This window comes from Rhinopithecus roxellana, chromosome 2 (assembly GCF_007565055.1).
Source record: "Rhinopithecus roxellana isolate Shanxi Qingling chromosome 2, ASM756505v1, whole genome shotgun sequence".
Taxonomy (NCBI): domain Eukaryota; kingdom Metazoa; phylum Chordata; class Mammalia; order Primates; family Cercopithecidae; genus Rhinopithecus; species Rhinopithecus roxellana.
In genome coordinates, this window is record NC_044550.1 from 129986301 (window position 1) to 130003246 (window position 16946).

Genomic DNA, 16946 nt, shown 5'->3' on the forward strand with positions numbered 1-16946 from the left:
ACCAAGCTGTACCTTCCTTGCTTCTGGTTTCTAAACTTCATTGAAAGAATTGGATGAGACAGGATCTTCCCCCTTGGTGGGGCTGGACAGCCCTACTCGCAGTCATGCCTGGGCATCACTTGCTGCAGATCTGCTTGTGAGGGGAGAATGTGCCCGTTTCTCCTTGGACCCTACAACTTTCACCTTCAGCGCCTGTACCCCTGTATGCCTTGAGCTTCCGGGTGTAAATGCATCCTCCTTTTGTGTCCCCCATCCTGACTCTTCTGGAAGCTACTGGTGTTTACTGGTGTCCCTCATAACCTTGGGCTGTCACACTGTTGAGATGCCATGGCCCCTGCCTCCTCCTCTCCAGCTCAGAGCGATCGCAGCAGGCACAGTTAGCTCTCCAGACCCCTCCCTGTTGCAGCCTGGCCCTTGCTTTCCTTTAATTGGTCATCTTAGGCATAGATGGGTGGGATTCTCTGGGGACCATGGCTGCTCTGGGATAAGGATAAACTCAGAGGCTCTTCTTTTTAATCCCTTCTAGATTGTGCAGAATGGACGTCTCATCGTTTCCACAGAGTGTGGCCATGTCTTCTGTAGCCAGTGCCTCCGTGATTCCCTGAAGAATGCTAATACTTGCCCAACTTGTAGGAAAAAGATCAACCACAAACGGTACCACCCCATTTATATATGAAGTATTCAGAGTCTTCCAGGAGAGACGGATGGACAGACAGACAGGTTCTCCAGTGGTATCTGCCTCCATTTTCCTGCGCTCAAAAAGACTGTTTTGAAACCAACATCTGATATGTAAACTGGTCTTTTGTTTCCAACCCCTTCCTTTTGTTATCTCCAGTTTGATGCTATGGCGCTGGACCCAGGGCCCTCCCAGGCCATCTCTTTTCCTCTGGGGTGGTCCAGTTCTAGAGTGGGAGAATGGGAGTCAGGCACATTGGGAATCGTGGTTCTAGTCTGGTCGCAGAACCTGCACATTTGCCAAGAAATTTTCCTTGTTTGGAAAGTTTGCCCCAGCTTTCCCAGGCACGCCACCTTTTGTTCCAAGTGTCTGCTGGTCGACCAATCTGCCTGCCACACATTGACCAAGCCAGACCCAGTTCACCCAGCTCGAGGATCCCAGGTGCAAGAGTGGCCCCTTGAGGCTCTGGAAAGACCAATCACTGGACTTCTTCCCTTGAGAGTCAGAGGTCACCCGTGATTCTGCCTGCACCTTACAATTGATCTGCAGTGATTTCTGCAAATCAGGAGAAACTGCAGGGCAATCCCTTGTTTCCTAAGAACGAAAAAGTGCAATAAAGGCCATTCGTTACCTACTTTTCAGCAGCCCACAAGATGTAGCACTGTTAGTGTCCCCCTCAGAGGCCTAATGTTGCCTGGGGAGCAGTGCCCATCCCAGCCCGTTTCTGCCCGCCAGTTGTTCTCAGGAACCTTACCCATGCTCCAGCGTCCTTCACCTGGCACAGGACATGTAAGATAAATAGGGCAGGCACGTGTTTGGGTGTCCTCTCTTTTCTGATAAAATCCATCCTGTGTTTGCCACATGCCCTCCAGTCCTCAGTTCCCACTGCCTAACGTCTGCCCCCGCGTAGATACTGAGAGGTGGTGGCAGTAATTGTGGCCTTATCAGCCTCTTAGTTCCAGGCTTTTGCCCAAGTCACTGTTGCCCCATGTTTCGGAGAACCTGGCCCACCTGACTTGGCTTTCTCATCCTTCCCAACCCAGTGCCATTTGTTTCAGAAGCTACTCCTCTGGCCAACTGGGCTTGGATCCTTTGGGCTTTGACTGCTCCATAGGTTTTGATAGGTGAAACACGGGCCCAGATGACAACCTCTCCCTCACTCCACAGGTGTGTGGGAGCCTCAGGTTCTCTGAAGGGCAGCAAAGTGGCCCACGCTGCCCCTGACAGCACAGGGCCTGGGGGTGGCTAACGAGAGAGGCCTTACAGTGCCAGCCTGCCTCCTCTTCCGCTGTCCTCCTTCCTCAGAGGGCTTCAAGCCAAACAAATGGCCTTTTCGTGTGAAACATCTTCAGAGTGGGAAAGGGGCCACTTCTGGCTTTGTTAGCAATAACTGACCTTCAGTTTACCCTTCTGAAGGAGCAGGGACTCAGCACAGAATTCACTTTAGACGGGGCTGAAGGAGTGTCCCTCCTCTATGTGAAAAGAAAATTATTTTATTCTTCATTCTGACTTTTTAACTGTTTGGCTCACTTCCAGTTAGTTTGAATGAAAATAATAATTTTCTACTTGGAGTTGAAGAGGGCAGAATCCTCACCTCTCATCATTGTGATGTGTAGCGTGTCTGCCCTCTGACTGAACATCATTGCCATTAACTTTCTTCTGGGCATCATGCGAGTGTCATGATGCCCAGACTTGGAGCAAGGCAACCTTGGAGTCAGTCCACTAATAAAATATAGTACCACCCATTTTAAAATTTCTTTAAGTTTTATCCTTAAAGACAACTTCAGTGGTTAATTATAAAAGTTGTGTTACTTCGTCCTAAATTAAATTGATAAAAAGATTTAAAAATGTGTTTTGTTTCTACTATTCAGAAACTGCGAACTAGGGAAAGGTTGGTATGAAAAAAAAGTCTTTCCTTTTCTCAATGTACATAGTTCAACTCTTTCTTTGTTACATTTAAACTATATCCATGGATATCAGTCTGCTTTGGACTCCTCTGCTAGTGTTAAAGATGGAAATAAAACCATTAATTTGAACCAAATATCTTTTACACACTCATTTGCTCTTTGGAATTAGAATCAGCTTCCCCCCTTTGTCTGCCTCACGTTGAGTGTGTTTTGCATTGGTGTGTGTTCAGGAAGTTTGCATGTCCGAAATCCAGCACGCATGTGAGAGGCTGTTCTTGGAGCAGAGCCAGAGGCCCAAGCCCTGGAGTCCCTGAGAGAGCAGAGTCTACTCTGAGAGGCAAGACTGGCCGAGGCCGAGGAACTGTCTGCTCAGCTCAGCCAGTCTCTCAGAGGTGTTGGGGGTGCTGCTCTGAGTGGGATGGACTGAGATTGCCCTGGATACCTTACATTGCAGTGCCCCCCTTTGCCCCTGGCCACCTATTTGCCCTCTGAGTGGGAGTCAGCACTGGGAGTGCATGGATGTGACAGCCACTGCCACAGGTGAGCAGTGCCAGCAAAGCCACAAGGAGGGAATGGGCTTGGGAGTGTGGCCAAGCTCTCCCTTTGCCTCTGCCCTCCTCTGTAACGATCCAGCTGTCCCCAGGGACTAGAAAGGCTAACATGCTTGGCTGCCTGGGTCCCAAAGGCCTACCATCCAGTGCAGTTTCTTACCATGCTCCTGGCACTGCACTTTTGGCTCTGTGGGCAGTGAGACAGACATCATGGAACATGTTTACAGAGGAGACAGTCCCCTAGGCCGGTAGAAAATTGATACTGACGAGGGGGAGGTACAGGAAACCAGGAGATTCAGCAGGAGGAAGTTGAACCTGTCCAGAAAGCTCTCCCTGAGTAAGGGCTGCTAAGTTGCCATCTTCAAGGTCCAGAAAGCTCTCTAGGGAAAGAGGAGAAGAAGGAATTCCAGAGACTGCAGGCCAGGCCTGTGAAAGTTATGAGAAAGACCTCCTTGCTGGCATACAGTAGGGTCTGCAGGCCTCCCTGATACCTAAAGGCACTGGACCAGACACTTCTGGTGGCTACCCAGGGGAGGCAGGGAGCAGTGTATCCCTAAGACTGGTACTGCTGGAGTGGGTCTGGTCCTGGAAAGGAGGGAGCCCCCAAGGCTGGCTGTGGAAACTCAAAAGATGTCTGTATTAACTGGGTTTTTTCTTTTGTTTTGTTGTTTGGCAGCATAGAAACAATTGATTTTTGTATATTGTGTATCCAGAATCCTTGCCAACTGTTTGTTTTTTTTTTCCCCCCCCTAGACAGAGTCTGGCTGTGTCGCCAGGCTGGAGTGCGGTGACTCGATCTCGGCTCACTGCAACCTCCGCCTCCCGGGTTCAAGCGATTCTCCTGCCTTAGCCTCCCAAGTAGCTGGGATTACAGGGACATGCCAACTTGCCCAGCTAATTTTTGTAGTTTTAGTAGATACGGGGTTTCACCATGTTGGCCAGGCTGGTCTCGAACTCCTGATCTCAAGTGATCTGCCCGCCTCGGCCTCCCAAAGTGTTGGGATTACAGGCATGAGCCACCATGCCCAGCCCCAACTCTGTTTTTTTTATTTTTTATTTTTTCTATTTTTGCGGAGACGGAGGTCTCACCATGTTGCCCAGCCTGATCTTTAACTCCTAACCTCAGGTGATCCTCCTTCCTCAGCCTCCCAAAGGCAGTGGAATGAAAGGTGTGAGCCATGACGCCAAGGCTAGCCCAGTTCATTATTATTAATACACAAATGGTGTGGGTGGGCACCTTTGCGTTTCAGTGTTCCATCAAGACAGATGTTTGCTGTAGGTTCTTGTTAGATAACTATCAGGTGAGGGAGGTTCTTTTTCCTACCATGAGGCAGGCATTTGTTTTGTTGTTGTTTTTTAAGACAGTTTCGCTCTTATCACCCAGCTGAAGTGCAATGGCGCAATCTCTGCTCACTGCAATCTCCATTTCCTGGTTTCAAGCGATTCTCCAGCCTCAGCCTCCCGAGTAGCTGGGATTACAAGCACACCACCACCACGCCCGGCTAATTTTTGTATTGTTAGTAGAGACGGGGTTTTACCATCTTGGCCAGGCTGCCCTCGAACTCCTGACCTCAGGTGATCCGCCTGCCTCAGCCTCCTCAAAGTGCTGGGGTTACAGACTTGAGCCACCGCACCTAGTGGCATTTGTCTTCGATTTCTGTTTGTTGTTTTTTGGGTTTTTTTTTTTTTTTAACGAGACAGAGTTTTGCTCTGTCGCCAAGGCTGGAGTGCAGTGGCACGATCTCGGCAGGTTCAAGCAATTCTCCTGCCTCAGACTCCTGAGTAGCTGGGATTAGAGGAGCTGCCAACACGCCCGGCTAGTTTTTGTATTTTTCGTAGAGATGGGGTTTCTCTAGTTCTGTTTTTGGTCACAAGTGAATGTTCAATCTTATCAGTCCTTTTTCTGCTCCTATTGAGACAAGATTCATTTGCCTCTCTAACAGTTAATGTATTGTGTAACATAGGTATATGTAGTTTAACTACAGGGATATGTTCTTTTTTTTTTTTTTTTTTTTCCTCCCCCTGAGACAGAGTCTCACTCCATCGCCCAGGCTGGAGTGCAGTGGCACAATCTCAGCTCACTGCAACTTCACCTCCCATGTTCAAGCGATTCTCCTACCTCAGCCTCCAGAGTATAGCTGGGATTACAGGTGTGCACCTGTTAATTTTTTCTATTTTTAGTAGAGTCAGAGTTTCACCATGTTGGCCATGCTGGTCTCGAACTCCTGACCTCAAGTGATCCATCCACCTCAGCCTCCCAAAGTGCTGAGATTACAAGCGTGAGCCACTGTACCCCACCTTACAGGGATATGTTCTGAGAAATGTATTGTTAGGCAATTTTGCTGTTGTATGAACATTGTAAAGTGTAATGTGTAATTAAATAAACCTTAATGGCAGAGCCTACTACACATCTAGGCCATGTGATACAGCCTATTGCTCCAGGCTACAAACCTGTACATGTTAGTATACTGAATACTGAAGGCAGTTGTAACACGATGGTATTTGTGTATATAGAAAAGGTACAGAAAAGGCAGGGCGCAGTGGCTCACTCCTGTAATCCCAGCACTTTGGGAGGCCGAGGTGGGTGGATCACCTGAGGTCAGGAGTTTGAGGCCAGCCTGGCCAACGTGGTGAAACCTCATCTCTACTGAAAATACAAAAATTAGCTGGTGTGGCAGTGCACACCTGTAATCCCAGCTGCGTGGGAGGCTGAGGCAGGAGAATAGCTTGAACCCAGGAGGTGGGGGTTGCAGTGAGCCAAGATGGCACCACTGCACTCCAGCCTGGGTGACAAGAATGAAACTCTATCTCCAAAAATCAGCAATAATAGGACTACAATCTTAAAATATAATGAATAACCCAGTAACATAGTCATTTATTAAGTATGTACTGCACATAAATTATATGTGCTATACCTTTATACAACTGGTAGCACCACATGTAACAATGTACTACAGCATGACAGCTAAGCTGTCATTAGGCAGTAGGCATTTTTCAGCTCCATTATACTCAGCGGGACCACCCACCATTGTGTATGTGGTCTGCTGACTAAAGGTCTACAGCAGCACATGACTGTATTTGATTTTCTAGCATACACTATACTTGCATTTCTCTGATAACTTCACCCTATTCATGATACTTTGTCCTTTTTTTTTTTTTTTTTTTTTTTTTTTTTTTTTTTTTTTTTTTGAGACGGAGTCTTGCTCTGCCGCCCAGGCTGGAGTGCAGTGGCCGGCTCTCAGCTCACTGCAAGCTCCGCCTCCCGGGTTCACGCCATTCTCCTGTCTCAGCCTCCCGAGTAGCTGGGACTACAGGCGCCCGCCTCGTCGCCCGGCTGGTTTTTTGTATTTTTTTAGTAGAGACGGGGTTTCACCGTATTAGCCAGGATGGTCTCGATCTCCTGACCTCGTGATCCGCCCGTCTCGGCCTCCCAAAGTGCTGGGATTACAGGCTTGAGCCACCGCGCCTGGCGATACTTTGTCCTATATGTTTTGTTTTGTTTTGTTTTTTGAGATGGAGTTTCACTCTTGTGGCCCAGGCGGGAGTGCAATGGCACGATCTCGGCTCACTGCAACCTCCGCCTCCTGGGTTCAAACAGTTCTCCTGCCTCAGCCTCCGGTGTAGCTGGGATACGAGCACCCACCACCACGCCTGGCTAATTTTTGTGTTTTCAGTAGAAACGGGGTTTCACCATGTTGGCCAGCCTACTCTTGAACTCCTGACCTCAGGTGATCTGCTGTCTTTGGCCTCCTAAAGTGCTGGGATTACAGACGTGAGCCACCATGCCCGGTCACTACTGTGCATTTCAAGACCCCCAGTGGATGCCTGAAACCTGAGTACCAAATTGTATATATATTGTTTTTTTCTTATTTATATATACATACATATAAAGTTTAATTTACAGATAAGGCACAGTAAGAGGTTAGCAACTAATAAAATACTGTATATGCAGTACTTTTTTTTTCTTTTTTTTTTTTTTTTTTTTTTTTTTTGAGACGGAGTCTTTCTCAGTCACCCAGGCTGTAGTGCAGTGGCGCGATCTCTGCTCACTGCAAACTCGGCCTCCCAGGTTCAAGCAATTCTGCCTCAGCCTCCTGAGTAGCTGGGATTACAGGCATGCACCACGGTGCCTGGCTCATTTTTGTTTTCATAGTAGAGATAGGGTTTCACCATGTTGGTCAGGCTGGTCTGGAACCCCTGAGCTTGTGATCCACCTGCCTCGGCCTCCCCAAGTGCTAGGATTACAGGCGTGAGTCACTGTGCCCAGCATAGTAGTTTCTTTTTTTTTTTTTTTTTTTTTTTTTTTTTTTGAGACGGAGTCTCGCTCTGTCACCCAGGCTGGAGTGCAGTGGCCGGATCTCAGCTCACTGCAAGCTCCGCCTCCCGGGCTCACGCCATCCTCCTGCCTCAGCCTCTTGAGTAGCTGGGACTACAGGCGCCCACCACCTCGCCCGGCTAGTTTTTTGTATTTTTTTAGTGGAGACGGGGTTTCACTGTGTTAGCCAGGATGGTCTCGATCTCCTGACCTACTGATCCGCCCGTCTCGGCCTCCCAAAGTGCTGGGATTACAGGCGTGAGCCACCGTGCCCGACAAATGAAAAATTTAAACAGTAGAAGTTACCAGAGCCTGAGGGTAGAGGGGATGTAAAGTTTTTGTTTAATGGCTACAGAATTTCTGAGATGATAAAAAAAAAGTTCTGAAAATAGTGGTAAAAGCTGCCCAACATTCTGAATATAGATAATGCCATGGACTTGTACACTTAATGATTAAAATAGTTTTGGCCGGGTGTGGTGGCTCACCTGTAACGCCAACACTTTGGGGGGCTGAGGTGGGTGGATCACAGGATCAGGAGATAGAGACCAGTCTGGCCAACATGGTGAAACCCTGTCTCTACTAAAACTACACAAATTATGTAGGCCGAGGCTGGCGGATCATTTGAGGTCAGGAGTTCAAGACCAGCTTGACTAAAGGAGAAATCCCGTCTCTACTAAAAATACAAAATTAGTCGGGCGTGGTGGTCCATGCCTGTAAGCCCAGCTACTCCGGAGGCTGAGGCAGGATAATCACTTGAACTCAGGAGGCGGACGTTGTGGTGAGCCAAGATCACGCCATTGCACTCCAGCCTGGGGAAACAAGAATGAAACTCCATCTCAAAAAAAAAAAAAAAAAAAAAAAAAAAAAAAAAAGCTGGGCACGGTGGCTTAAACCTGTAATCCCAGCACTTTGGGAGGCCGAGGTGGGCAGATCACAAGGTCAGGAGATCAAGACCATCCTGGCCAACATGGTGAAACCCCCGTCTCTACTAAAAATATAAAATAGGCAGATGTGGTGGCACTAGCCTGTAATCCCAGCTACTTGGCAGGCTGTGGTGGTATACACCTGTAATCCCAGCTACTAGGGAGGCTGAGGCAGGAGAATCGCTTGAATCCGGGAGGCAGAGGTTGCAGTGAGTGGAGATCATGCTGCTGCACTCCAGCGTGGGCAACAGAGCAAGACTCCATCTCAAAAAAAAAAGTAAGTTTTGGTTGGGCATGGTGGCTCATGCCTTTAATTCCAGCACTTTGGGAAGCCAAGGCAGGCAGATCACCTGAGGTCAGGAGTTCGAGACCAGCCTGGCCAACATGGTGAAACCCCGTCTCTGCTAAAATTACAAAAATTAACCAGGCGTGGTGGCAGGCGCCTGTAATCCCAGTTACTCTGGAGGCTGAGGCAGGAGAATCACTTGAACCTGGGAGGAGGTTGCAGTGAGCTGAGATCGCACCATTGCACTCCAGCTTGGGCAACAAAGTAAAAAAGAAAGAAAGAAAAAAAGTTCTGAAATGAAGGGAGAAAATCTTTGTGATTTTGTCTCAGGAAAGAATTATAGTAGCATGATGCGTAAGAGAAAAACAAGTTGGATGTGATAAAAAATAAGAACTTTTGCACCTTAGAACACACCATTAAGACAAAGAAGCAGGCCGGGCGCGGTGGCTCAAGCCTGTAATCCCAGCACTCTGGGAGGCCGAGACGGGCGGATCACAAGGTCAGGAGATCGAGACCATCCTGGCTAACACGGTGAAACCCCGTCTCTACTAAAAAATACAAAAAATTAGCCGGGCGAGGCGGCGGGCGCCTGTAGTCTCAGCTACTCGGGAGGCTGAGGCAGGAGAATGGCGTGAACCCGGGAGGCGGAGCTTGCAGTGAGCTGAGATCCGGCCACTGCACTCCAGCCTGGGCGACAGAGCGAGACTCGGTCGCAAAAAAAAAAAAAAAAGACAAAGAAGCAGCTGGGTGCAGTGGCTCATGACTGTGATCCCAGCACTTTGAGAGACCGAGGTGGGCGGGTCACTTGAGCCTGGGAGTTTGAGAACAGCCTGGGCAACATAATGAAACTCCATCTTTACATTAAAAAACAACAACAACAACAAAAAAACAAAAACAAAAAATAAAGGCCTGGTGTGGCGGCTCACGCCTGTAATCCCAGCATTTTGGGAGCACTTTGAGGCCAAGGAGGGCGGATCACGAGGTCAGCAGATGGAGACCATCCTGGCTAACACAGAGAAACCCCGTCCCGTCTCTACTAAAAATACAAAAAAATTAGCTGGGCATGGTGGTGGGCGCCTGTAGTCCCAGCTACTCGGGAGACTGAGGCAGGAGAGTGGCTTGAACCCGGGAGGTGGAGCTTGCAGTGAGCTGAGATCCCACCACTGCACTCCAGCCTGGGTGACAGAGCAAGACTCCTTCTCAAAAAAAAAAACCAAAAGCTGAAAATGGTGGTGCACACCTATGGTCCTGGATCCTTGGAAAGCTGGAATGGGAAGATTGCTTGAGCCCAGGAATTCAAGGCTTCAGGGAGCCATGACCACACTACTGCACTCCAGCCTGGGTTACATAGTGAGACCCTATCTCCAAAATAGTGAGACCCTGTTTCTAAAATAAATAGTAAGTAAATAAAATAGGCCGGGTGCAGTGGCTCACACCTGTAATCCTAACACTTTGGGAGGCCAAGGTGGGGGGATTGCTTGAGCCCAAGAGTTTCAGACCACCCTAGGCAATATAGTGAGACCCCATGTCTACAGAAAAATTTTAAAATGACCCACGCATGGGCCGGGCGCGGTGGCTCACTCCTGTAATCCCAGCACTTTGTGATCTGAGGCGGGAGGATCATGAGGTCAGGAGATCGAGACCACACTGGCCAACGTGGTGAAACCCCGTCTCTACTAAAAATACAAAAATTAGCTGGGCGTAGTGTCGGACGCCTGTAATCCCAGCTACTCAGGAGGCTGAGACAGGAGAATTGCTTGAATCACAGAGTTGGAAGTTGTAGTGAGTCGAGATTGTGCCATTGCACTCCAGCGTGGCCACAGAGCAAGATTCCATCTAAAAAAAAAAATTACCCAGGCATGGTGGTGTGTGCTTGTCGTCCCAGCTACTTGGGAGGCTGAGGTGAGAGGACTACGTGAGCCCAGGAGATTAAGCTGGCAGAGAGCCCTGATCATGCCACTGCACACCAGCTCGGGTGACCCTGTCTCAAAGAATAAAAAAACACTAGGAATGACAAGCCATAGGCTTGGCGAAAATATTTTAAAATCACACATCTAATAAACGACTTGTATCCAGAATACAAAAAGAACACTCAAATCTCAATAATTAAAATGCAAAGAAATGAGCAAATGATTTTAGTAGACTCTTCCTCAAAGAAGATACGTGGTGTGGATAGTAAGAACATGAAAAAGCAGCACAATTATTAGTAGTGAAATACAAATTAAAATCACAATAAGGGCCAGGCACAGTGGCTCAGACATGTAATCCCAGCATTTTGGGAGGCCAAGGCAGGTGGATCACTTGAGGTCGGGAGTTCAAGACCAGCCTGACCAACATGGAGAAACCCTGTCACTACTAAAAATACAAACAATTAGCCGGGCGTGGTGGCGCATCCATGTAATCCCAGCTACTCAGGAGGCTTAGGTAGGAGAATTGCTTGAACTCGGGAGGTAGAGGTTGCGGTTAGCTGAGATGGCACCATTGCACTCCAGCCTGGGCAACAAGAGCGGAACTCTAAAAAAAAAAAAAAAAAAAAATCACAGTAAGACATTATTACCACACATTTTAACCCATTGGAATATCTAAAATTAACAATACTCACGACATCAGCCATTGGCAGAGATGCAGAGTAGCTGAAACTCACATGCAGTGTTGATTGGGAATGTAAAGTGATACAATCACTTTTGAAACAATTTGTTGGTTCCTTAAAAGTTAAGCATATTGGCCAGGCGTGGTGGCTCACAGCTCATGCCTGTAATCCCAGCACTTTGGGAGGCTGAGGCAGGCTGATCACGAGGTCAGGAGATCGAGACCATCCTGGTCAACATGGTGAAAACCCATCTCTACTAAAAATACAAAAATTAACTGGACATCATGGCACACGCCTGTAGTCCCAGTTACTCGGGAGGCTGAGGCAGGAGAATCACTTGAACCCGGGAGGCGGAGGTTGCAATGAGCGGAGATTTCACCACCACACTCCAGCCTGGTGACAGAATGAGACTCTGTCTCGGAAAAAAAAAAAAAAAAAAAACTCATACCTGTAACTCCAGCACTTTGGGAGGCCGAGGTGGGTGAATCATGAGGTCAGGAGTTCAAGACCAGCCTGGCCAAGATGGTGAAACCCCATCTGTACTAAAAATACAAAAAAATTAGCCTGGCGTGGTGGCAGGCACCTGTAATCCCAGCTACTCGGGAGGCTAAGGCAAGAAAATCCCTTGAACTCGGGTGGCAGAGGTTGCAGTGAGCCGAGATTGTGTTGGAGTGCAGTGGCACAATCTTGGCTCACTGCAACCTTCATATCCCAGGCTCAAGTGATTCTCCTGGCTCAGCCTCCCTAGTACCTGGGATTACAGGCGTGTACCACCACGCCCAGGTAATTTTTGTATTTTTAGTAGAGATGGGGTTTCACCATATTGGCCAGGCTGGTCTTAAACTCCTGACCTCAGGTGATCCTCCCATCTTGGCCTCCCTAAGTGCTGGATTACAGGGGTGAGCCACCATGCCCGGCCTCAAGCTGTACTTTTGTATCCATTAACTAACCTTTGGCTATCTCCCTCTCCCCATTACTCTTCCCTATCTCTAGAAACCACTATTCTAAGCCGGGCACAGTGGCTCATGCCTGTAATCCCAGCACTTTGGGAGGCCTAGGCAGGTGGATCACAAGGTCAGGAGTTCGAGATCAGCCTGGTCAACATGGTGAAACCCTGTCTGTACTAAAAACTTAGCCAGACAAGGTGGTGCGCCTGTAATCCCAGCTATTCGGGAGGCTGAGGTGGGAGAATTGCTTGGACCTGGGAGGCAGAGGCTGCAGTGAGCCAAGATCACGCCCCTGCACTCTATCCTGGGCAACAGCGCGAGACCTCACCTCAAAACCAAAAACAAAAATTACCCAGGTGTGGTGGTGGGCGCCTGAAGTCCCAGCTACTTGGGAGGCTGAGGCAGGAGAATCACTGGAACCCAGGAGGTGGAGGTTGCAGTGAGCCGAGATCAGGCCATTGCATTCCTGCCTGAGCAAGAGGAGGGGAGGGGAGGGGAGGGGAGGGGAATCATTATTCTACTCTCTCACTTCTATGAGATCATCTCGAGCTTAGGAGTTCGAGACCAGACTGGGTAACACAGTGAAACCCCATCTCTACTAAAATACAGAAAAATTAGGCATGGCGGCGTGCGCCTGTAATCCTATTCGGGAGGCTGAGACAGGAGAATCACTTGAACTCGGGAGGCAGAGGTTGCAGTGAGTCGAGATGGCGCCACTGCACTCCAGCCTGGGCGACAGAGCAAGAATCTTTCTCAAAACAAACAAAAAACAATACATTTGAGAGAAGAGAACAAAAGGAAAAATGAAGAATACTGAATGATCTAGCAAGAAAGAAGGGAAGAAAAAAACCCAAAACGTGTGTCAAAGAGGTAACAAATGGTAGACATGAGTCTAAATAGATTACACAAACTATAAATGAGTAATACTCCAATAAAAAGCGTAAGAAATTGTTTCCTTATGTCTGGGAAATAAAAAGGTAAGAAAAAAAAGAATGATTGTTCAAAATATATTTTTTTTTTGAGACGGACTCTCGCTCTGTCGCCCAGGCTGGAGTGCAGTGGCACGATCTCCACTCACTGCAAGCTCCGCCTCCTGTGTTCACAGCATTCTTCTGCATCAACCTCCCTAGTAGCTGGGACTTCAGGAGCCTGCCTTTTTTTTTTTTTTTTTTTTTGAGACGGAGTCTCACTCTATCGCCCAGGCTGGAGTGCGGTGGTGCGATCTGGGCTCACTGCAACCTCCACCTCCCGGGTTCCCGCCATTCTCCTGCCTCGGCCTCCTGAGTAGCTGGGACTACAGGCGCCCGCCATCACGCCCGGCTAATTTTTTGTAATTTTTATTAGAGACGAGGTTTCACCATGTTAGCCAGGATGGTCTCGATCTCCTGACCTTGTGATCCGCCCACCTCGGCCTCCCAAAGTGTTGGGATTACAGGCGTGAGCCACCGCGCCCGGCCTCAAAAGAATTTTTTTTTTTTTTGAGACGGAGTCTCGCTCTGTGGCCCAGGCTGGAGTGCAGTGGCCGGATCTCAGCTCATTGCAAGCTCCGCCTCCTGGGTTTACGCCATTCTCCTGCCCCAACCTCCCAAGTAGCTGGGACTACAAGGGCCCACCACTATGCCCAGCTAATTTTTTGTATTTTTAGTAGAGACGGGGTTTCACCGTGTTGGCCAGGATGGTCTTGAACTCCTGACCTGGTGATTGGTGATTCGCCTACCTCAGCCTCCCAAAGTGCTGGGATTACAGGCATGAGCCACTATGCCCGACCTATCATTATTTTTATTCTTTTCTTCCTTTCATTTTGTTTTGTGTTTTTGAGACGGAGTCTCGCTCTGTGGCCCAGGCTGGAGTGCGATCTCGGCTCACTGCAAGTTCCGCCTCCCAGGTTCATGCCATTCTCCTGTCTCAGCCTCCCCAGTAGCTGGGACTACAGGTGCCCGCCACCACGCCCGGCTAATTTTTTGTATTTTTAGTAGAGACGGGGTTTCACCATGTTAGCCAGGATGGTCTCAGTCTCCTGACCTCGTGATCTGCTTGCCTCTGCCTCCCAAAGTGTTGAGATTACAGGTGTGAGCCACCATACCCAGCCTCTTTTTTTTTTTTTTTTTTTTTTTTTTTTTTTTTTTTTGAGAAGGAGTTTTGCTCTTGTTGCCCAAGCTGGAGTGCAATGGCACTACTGCGGCTTACTGCAACCCTCGCCTCCCAGGTTCAAGCTATTCTCCTGCCTCAGCCTCCCGAGGAGCTGGGATTACAAGTGTGTGCCACCATGCCCAGCTAATTTTTGTATTTGTAGTAGAGATGGGGTTTCGATTTGCTGGCCAGGCTGGTCTTGAACTCCTGACCTCAGGTGATCCGCCCGCCTCGGCCTCCCAAACTGCTGGGATTACAGGCATGAGCCAAGGCACCCAGGCCTAATGGTCATTATTGTCATTCATTGATTCAGCAAATAGTGGGGTGCTGGGTGCTCAGCCCCGTGCTCTGCAGTAGCTTGGGTGTCAGAGGTGTGTGAGGCATTCCCAGGTTCTCTCCTGCCCAACAAAACCTTTTGTCTTTGGGGATACTGGTGACACCATGAATCCCAATGCTGTGCAATGTGCTATGACAAAGGAAAGGACAGGGGTTGAGGCATGGGGCAGGTGTGAAGGCAGGGACAGTCTATGACACTGAAGGAGAGGAGGCCAGAATCGCATTCCTACCCGCTCTCTCAAACTCCATGTTCAGTGGCAGGATCATCCAAAACCCTCTGATGGGGCGGGGAGGGGGGAGGCCTTTTTTCTCCTAAGATGGTATCTGAGTGCCTTTAAGGGTAGCTTTCTTGTGATCACATGAGATTTCTGCTTGTGTCATAAAGAATGGGTCAGAGGATCAGGAGGCTGTGGCTGAAGCTGGGGCGGGTTGTGGGGACCCAGCACGAACAGTAGGGCTCGGTAAATGCTGCAAGTGGAGCCTGGCAGGCCGCACATCCCAATGCCAAGTCCGCCGCCTCTCGGCCTGACACCACCCCTGAAACCAAAAAGGGGAAATCATGTCCTTTGTGCCTCTGTGTCTGCGGTAAGCGGGGCCCTCCAGGGGGCGGGGCCGCCGGCAGGGTCCCCCAAGGCCCGGGTCTCAGGGGAGAGCTGTTCCTGGGGCTCGCAGATGTCTGCAAGGCCGCGGAAGGAGGAGGGTCCAGACACAGGCCCTTATTTCTGACCCGGACTTCTGCGAGGATCTGACCCGGCTAGTCGTCCCTGAGGTGCGTGAGTGCGAGGGTGTGGGAGGCGGCCGGATCGTCCTCGGGCTCCGCGGGGTAGCAAGGAACCGGGACCTCTGGAGAGAGCTTAATGGGGTAGCAGGGAGAGGGCGGGATCGGGAAGAGCAACCTCTAGGCGAGGGGTTCTCGGGAACCGACCGGCGTGTCCCAGGCCCGGGCCCGGTCCAAGCTCCGCCGGCTCCGCCGCTGCCTCCGCACCCAGGCGGACCCCGTTGCGCCCCGCCCGGCTTTCCAGCGCCGTCCGAACCCCCACCCAGCCCACGAGGCAGGGATTCTGTGGTCCTCACTGAGTCATCTGGACCCGAACTAGACTAGCCCAAGGTCACCGGGCGTTCCTGGCGAGGCCAGGGCCGCGCCGCGCCGCCCCTGGTGCATCCCGGGAGCCGCGCCGGTCTGCGGCACCTGGGCGGCGGACAGGGGCGCGGGCGGGGAGGGCGGGCAGCGGGCGCCGGTCAGAGAGGCGGAACTCCCTGCCGCCAGCTCTGTAGTTCGCCTCGCGGGCGGCGGAGCGGCCTCCTGCCGGCCCAGCCCTACGTCCAACCACAACGCCCAGAAAGCCGCGCGGCGCGGGCGGGACCTGCGGCGACTAGCGCGGCGGTGACATCACCGCCGCATCCAGCTCCCTGGCCCCAGCCCCTCCCAGGGTCCGGGCCCTCGGCCTCGCACAGCCTGACGGGAGTCGTGGTCCACCCTTGGGCGCCGCCAGCGGCGGCTCGGGTAGCATGGACTTCAATTCCCGGCGTGCCCTGCGCGCCGAGGCACGTTAACGGCAGGAGGGGGAGGGCAAGCAAAGGGAAAAGCGGCGCCCGGGGGGCGGAGTAAGGCGGGGTGGGGGTGGGGGCCCACACCCCTCCCCCTCCTCGCTGCTCCTTCCCCCTCCCCCGACGTAAACTGGGATCCCTTTCCCCTTGTGTCCGCCATATTGGACTCTAACTCTGGTCAGCCGCGGCGCCGGGACTGTGGACTCGCGGTTCCTCCCGCCCAGCGGCCTGCCCCGCAGCTCCCGCCCGCCCCAGCCCTCCCCGCCCCGGACGCGACCCCGCGCAGCGTCCCCTGGCTGGCCGGAGCGCCCGCCGCCGCCGCCTCAGCCTCCCCGCCTTCCCCGCCCTCCGCCGCCGCCCGCGGCCCCCGCGCCCGCTCTGCGCCCCTCTCCCCGCCCGCCATGAGCCCAGCCGACGCCAAGCGCGGGGCCAAGCGCCGGAAGAACAAGCGGGGCGGCGGCGGCGGCTCGGGCGGGGGTAACGGTGGCGCGAGCAGCAGCAAGGCCGGCCCGGCGGCGGCGCTGCGCGGCTCCCAGGCCGCGGGCCTGGCGGCCCCGGGCAGCGCAGGAGGCCTGGTGGGCGGCGCGGCGGCGGCCAACGGGCCTCTCGGCGCGGGCGCCAGCGCGGGCGGCGCCGCCCCCGGAGGCTACTTCGAGGTAAGCGGCGGCAGCGGGCGGGGGTCGATGGCGGTACGCGGTCGCAGTCCCCCCGCGCCTTGGCGGAGCTCGGCCTCCCGC

At 51.5% G+C, this 16946-nt stretch overlaps 2 protein-coding genes across 7 annotated transcripts in view; both read left to right on the forward strand.

Moving 5' to 3' along the window:
• Positions 1–2717, forward strand: part of RNF4 (ring finger protein 4) — a 45801-nt gene extending 43084 nt beyond the window's left edge. For both annotated transcript variants that reach the window (XM_010384370.2, XM_030919811.1), the window contains exon 8: positions 527–2717. In XM_010384370.2, coding sequence (XP_010382672.1) covers positions 527–676 — 150 coding nt within the window. In that variant the 3' untranslated portion in view covers positions 677–2717. The remainder of the gene's footprint in view (positions 1–526) is intronic.
• A 12372-nt stretch (positions 2718–15089) lies between these two features.
• Positions 15090–16946, forward strand: part of FAM193A (family with sequence similarity 193 member A) — a 199673-nt gene continuing 197816 nt past the window's right edge. The window contains exon 1 of one of the 5 annotated variants that reach the window (XM_030919842.1): positions 15090–15246. In XM_030919842.1, coding sequence (XP_030775702.1) covers positions 15127–15246 — 120 coding nt within the window. In that variant the 5' untranslated portion in view covers positions 15090–15126. Of the gene's footprint in view, positions 15247–15304; positions 15431–16350; positions 16866–16946 lie in introns of those variants that run through there. The other 4 variants (XM_010384373.2, XM_030919851.1, XM_030919829.1 and 1 more) reach the window with 4 other exon arrangements.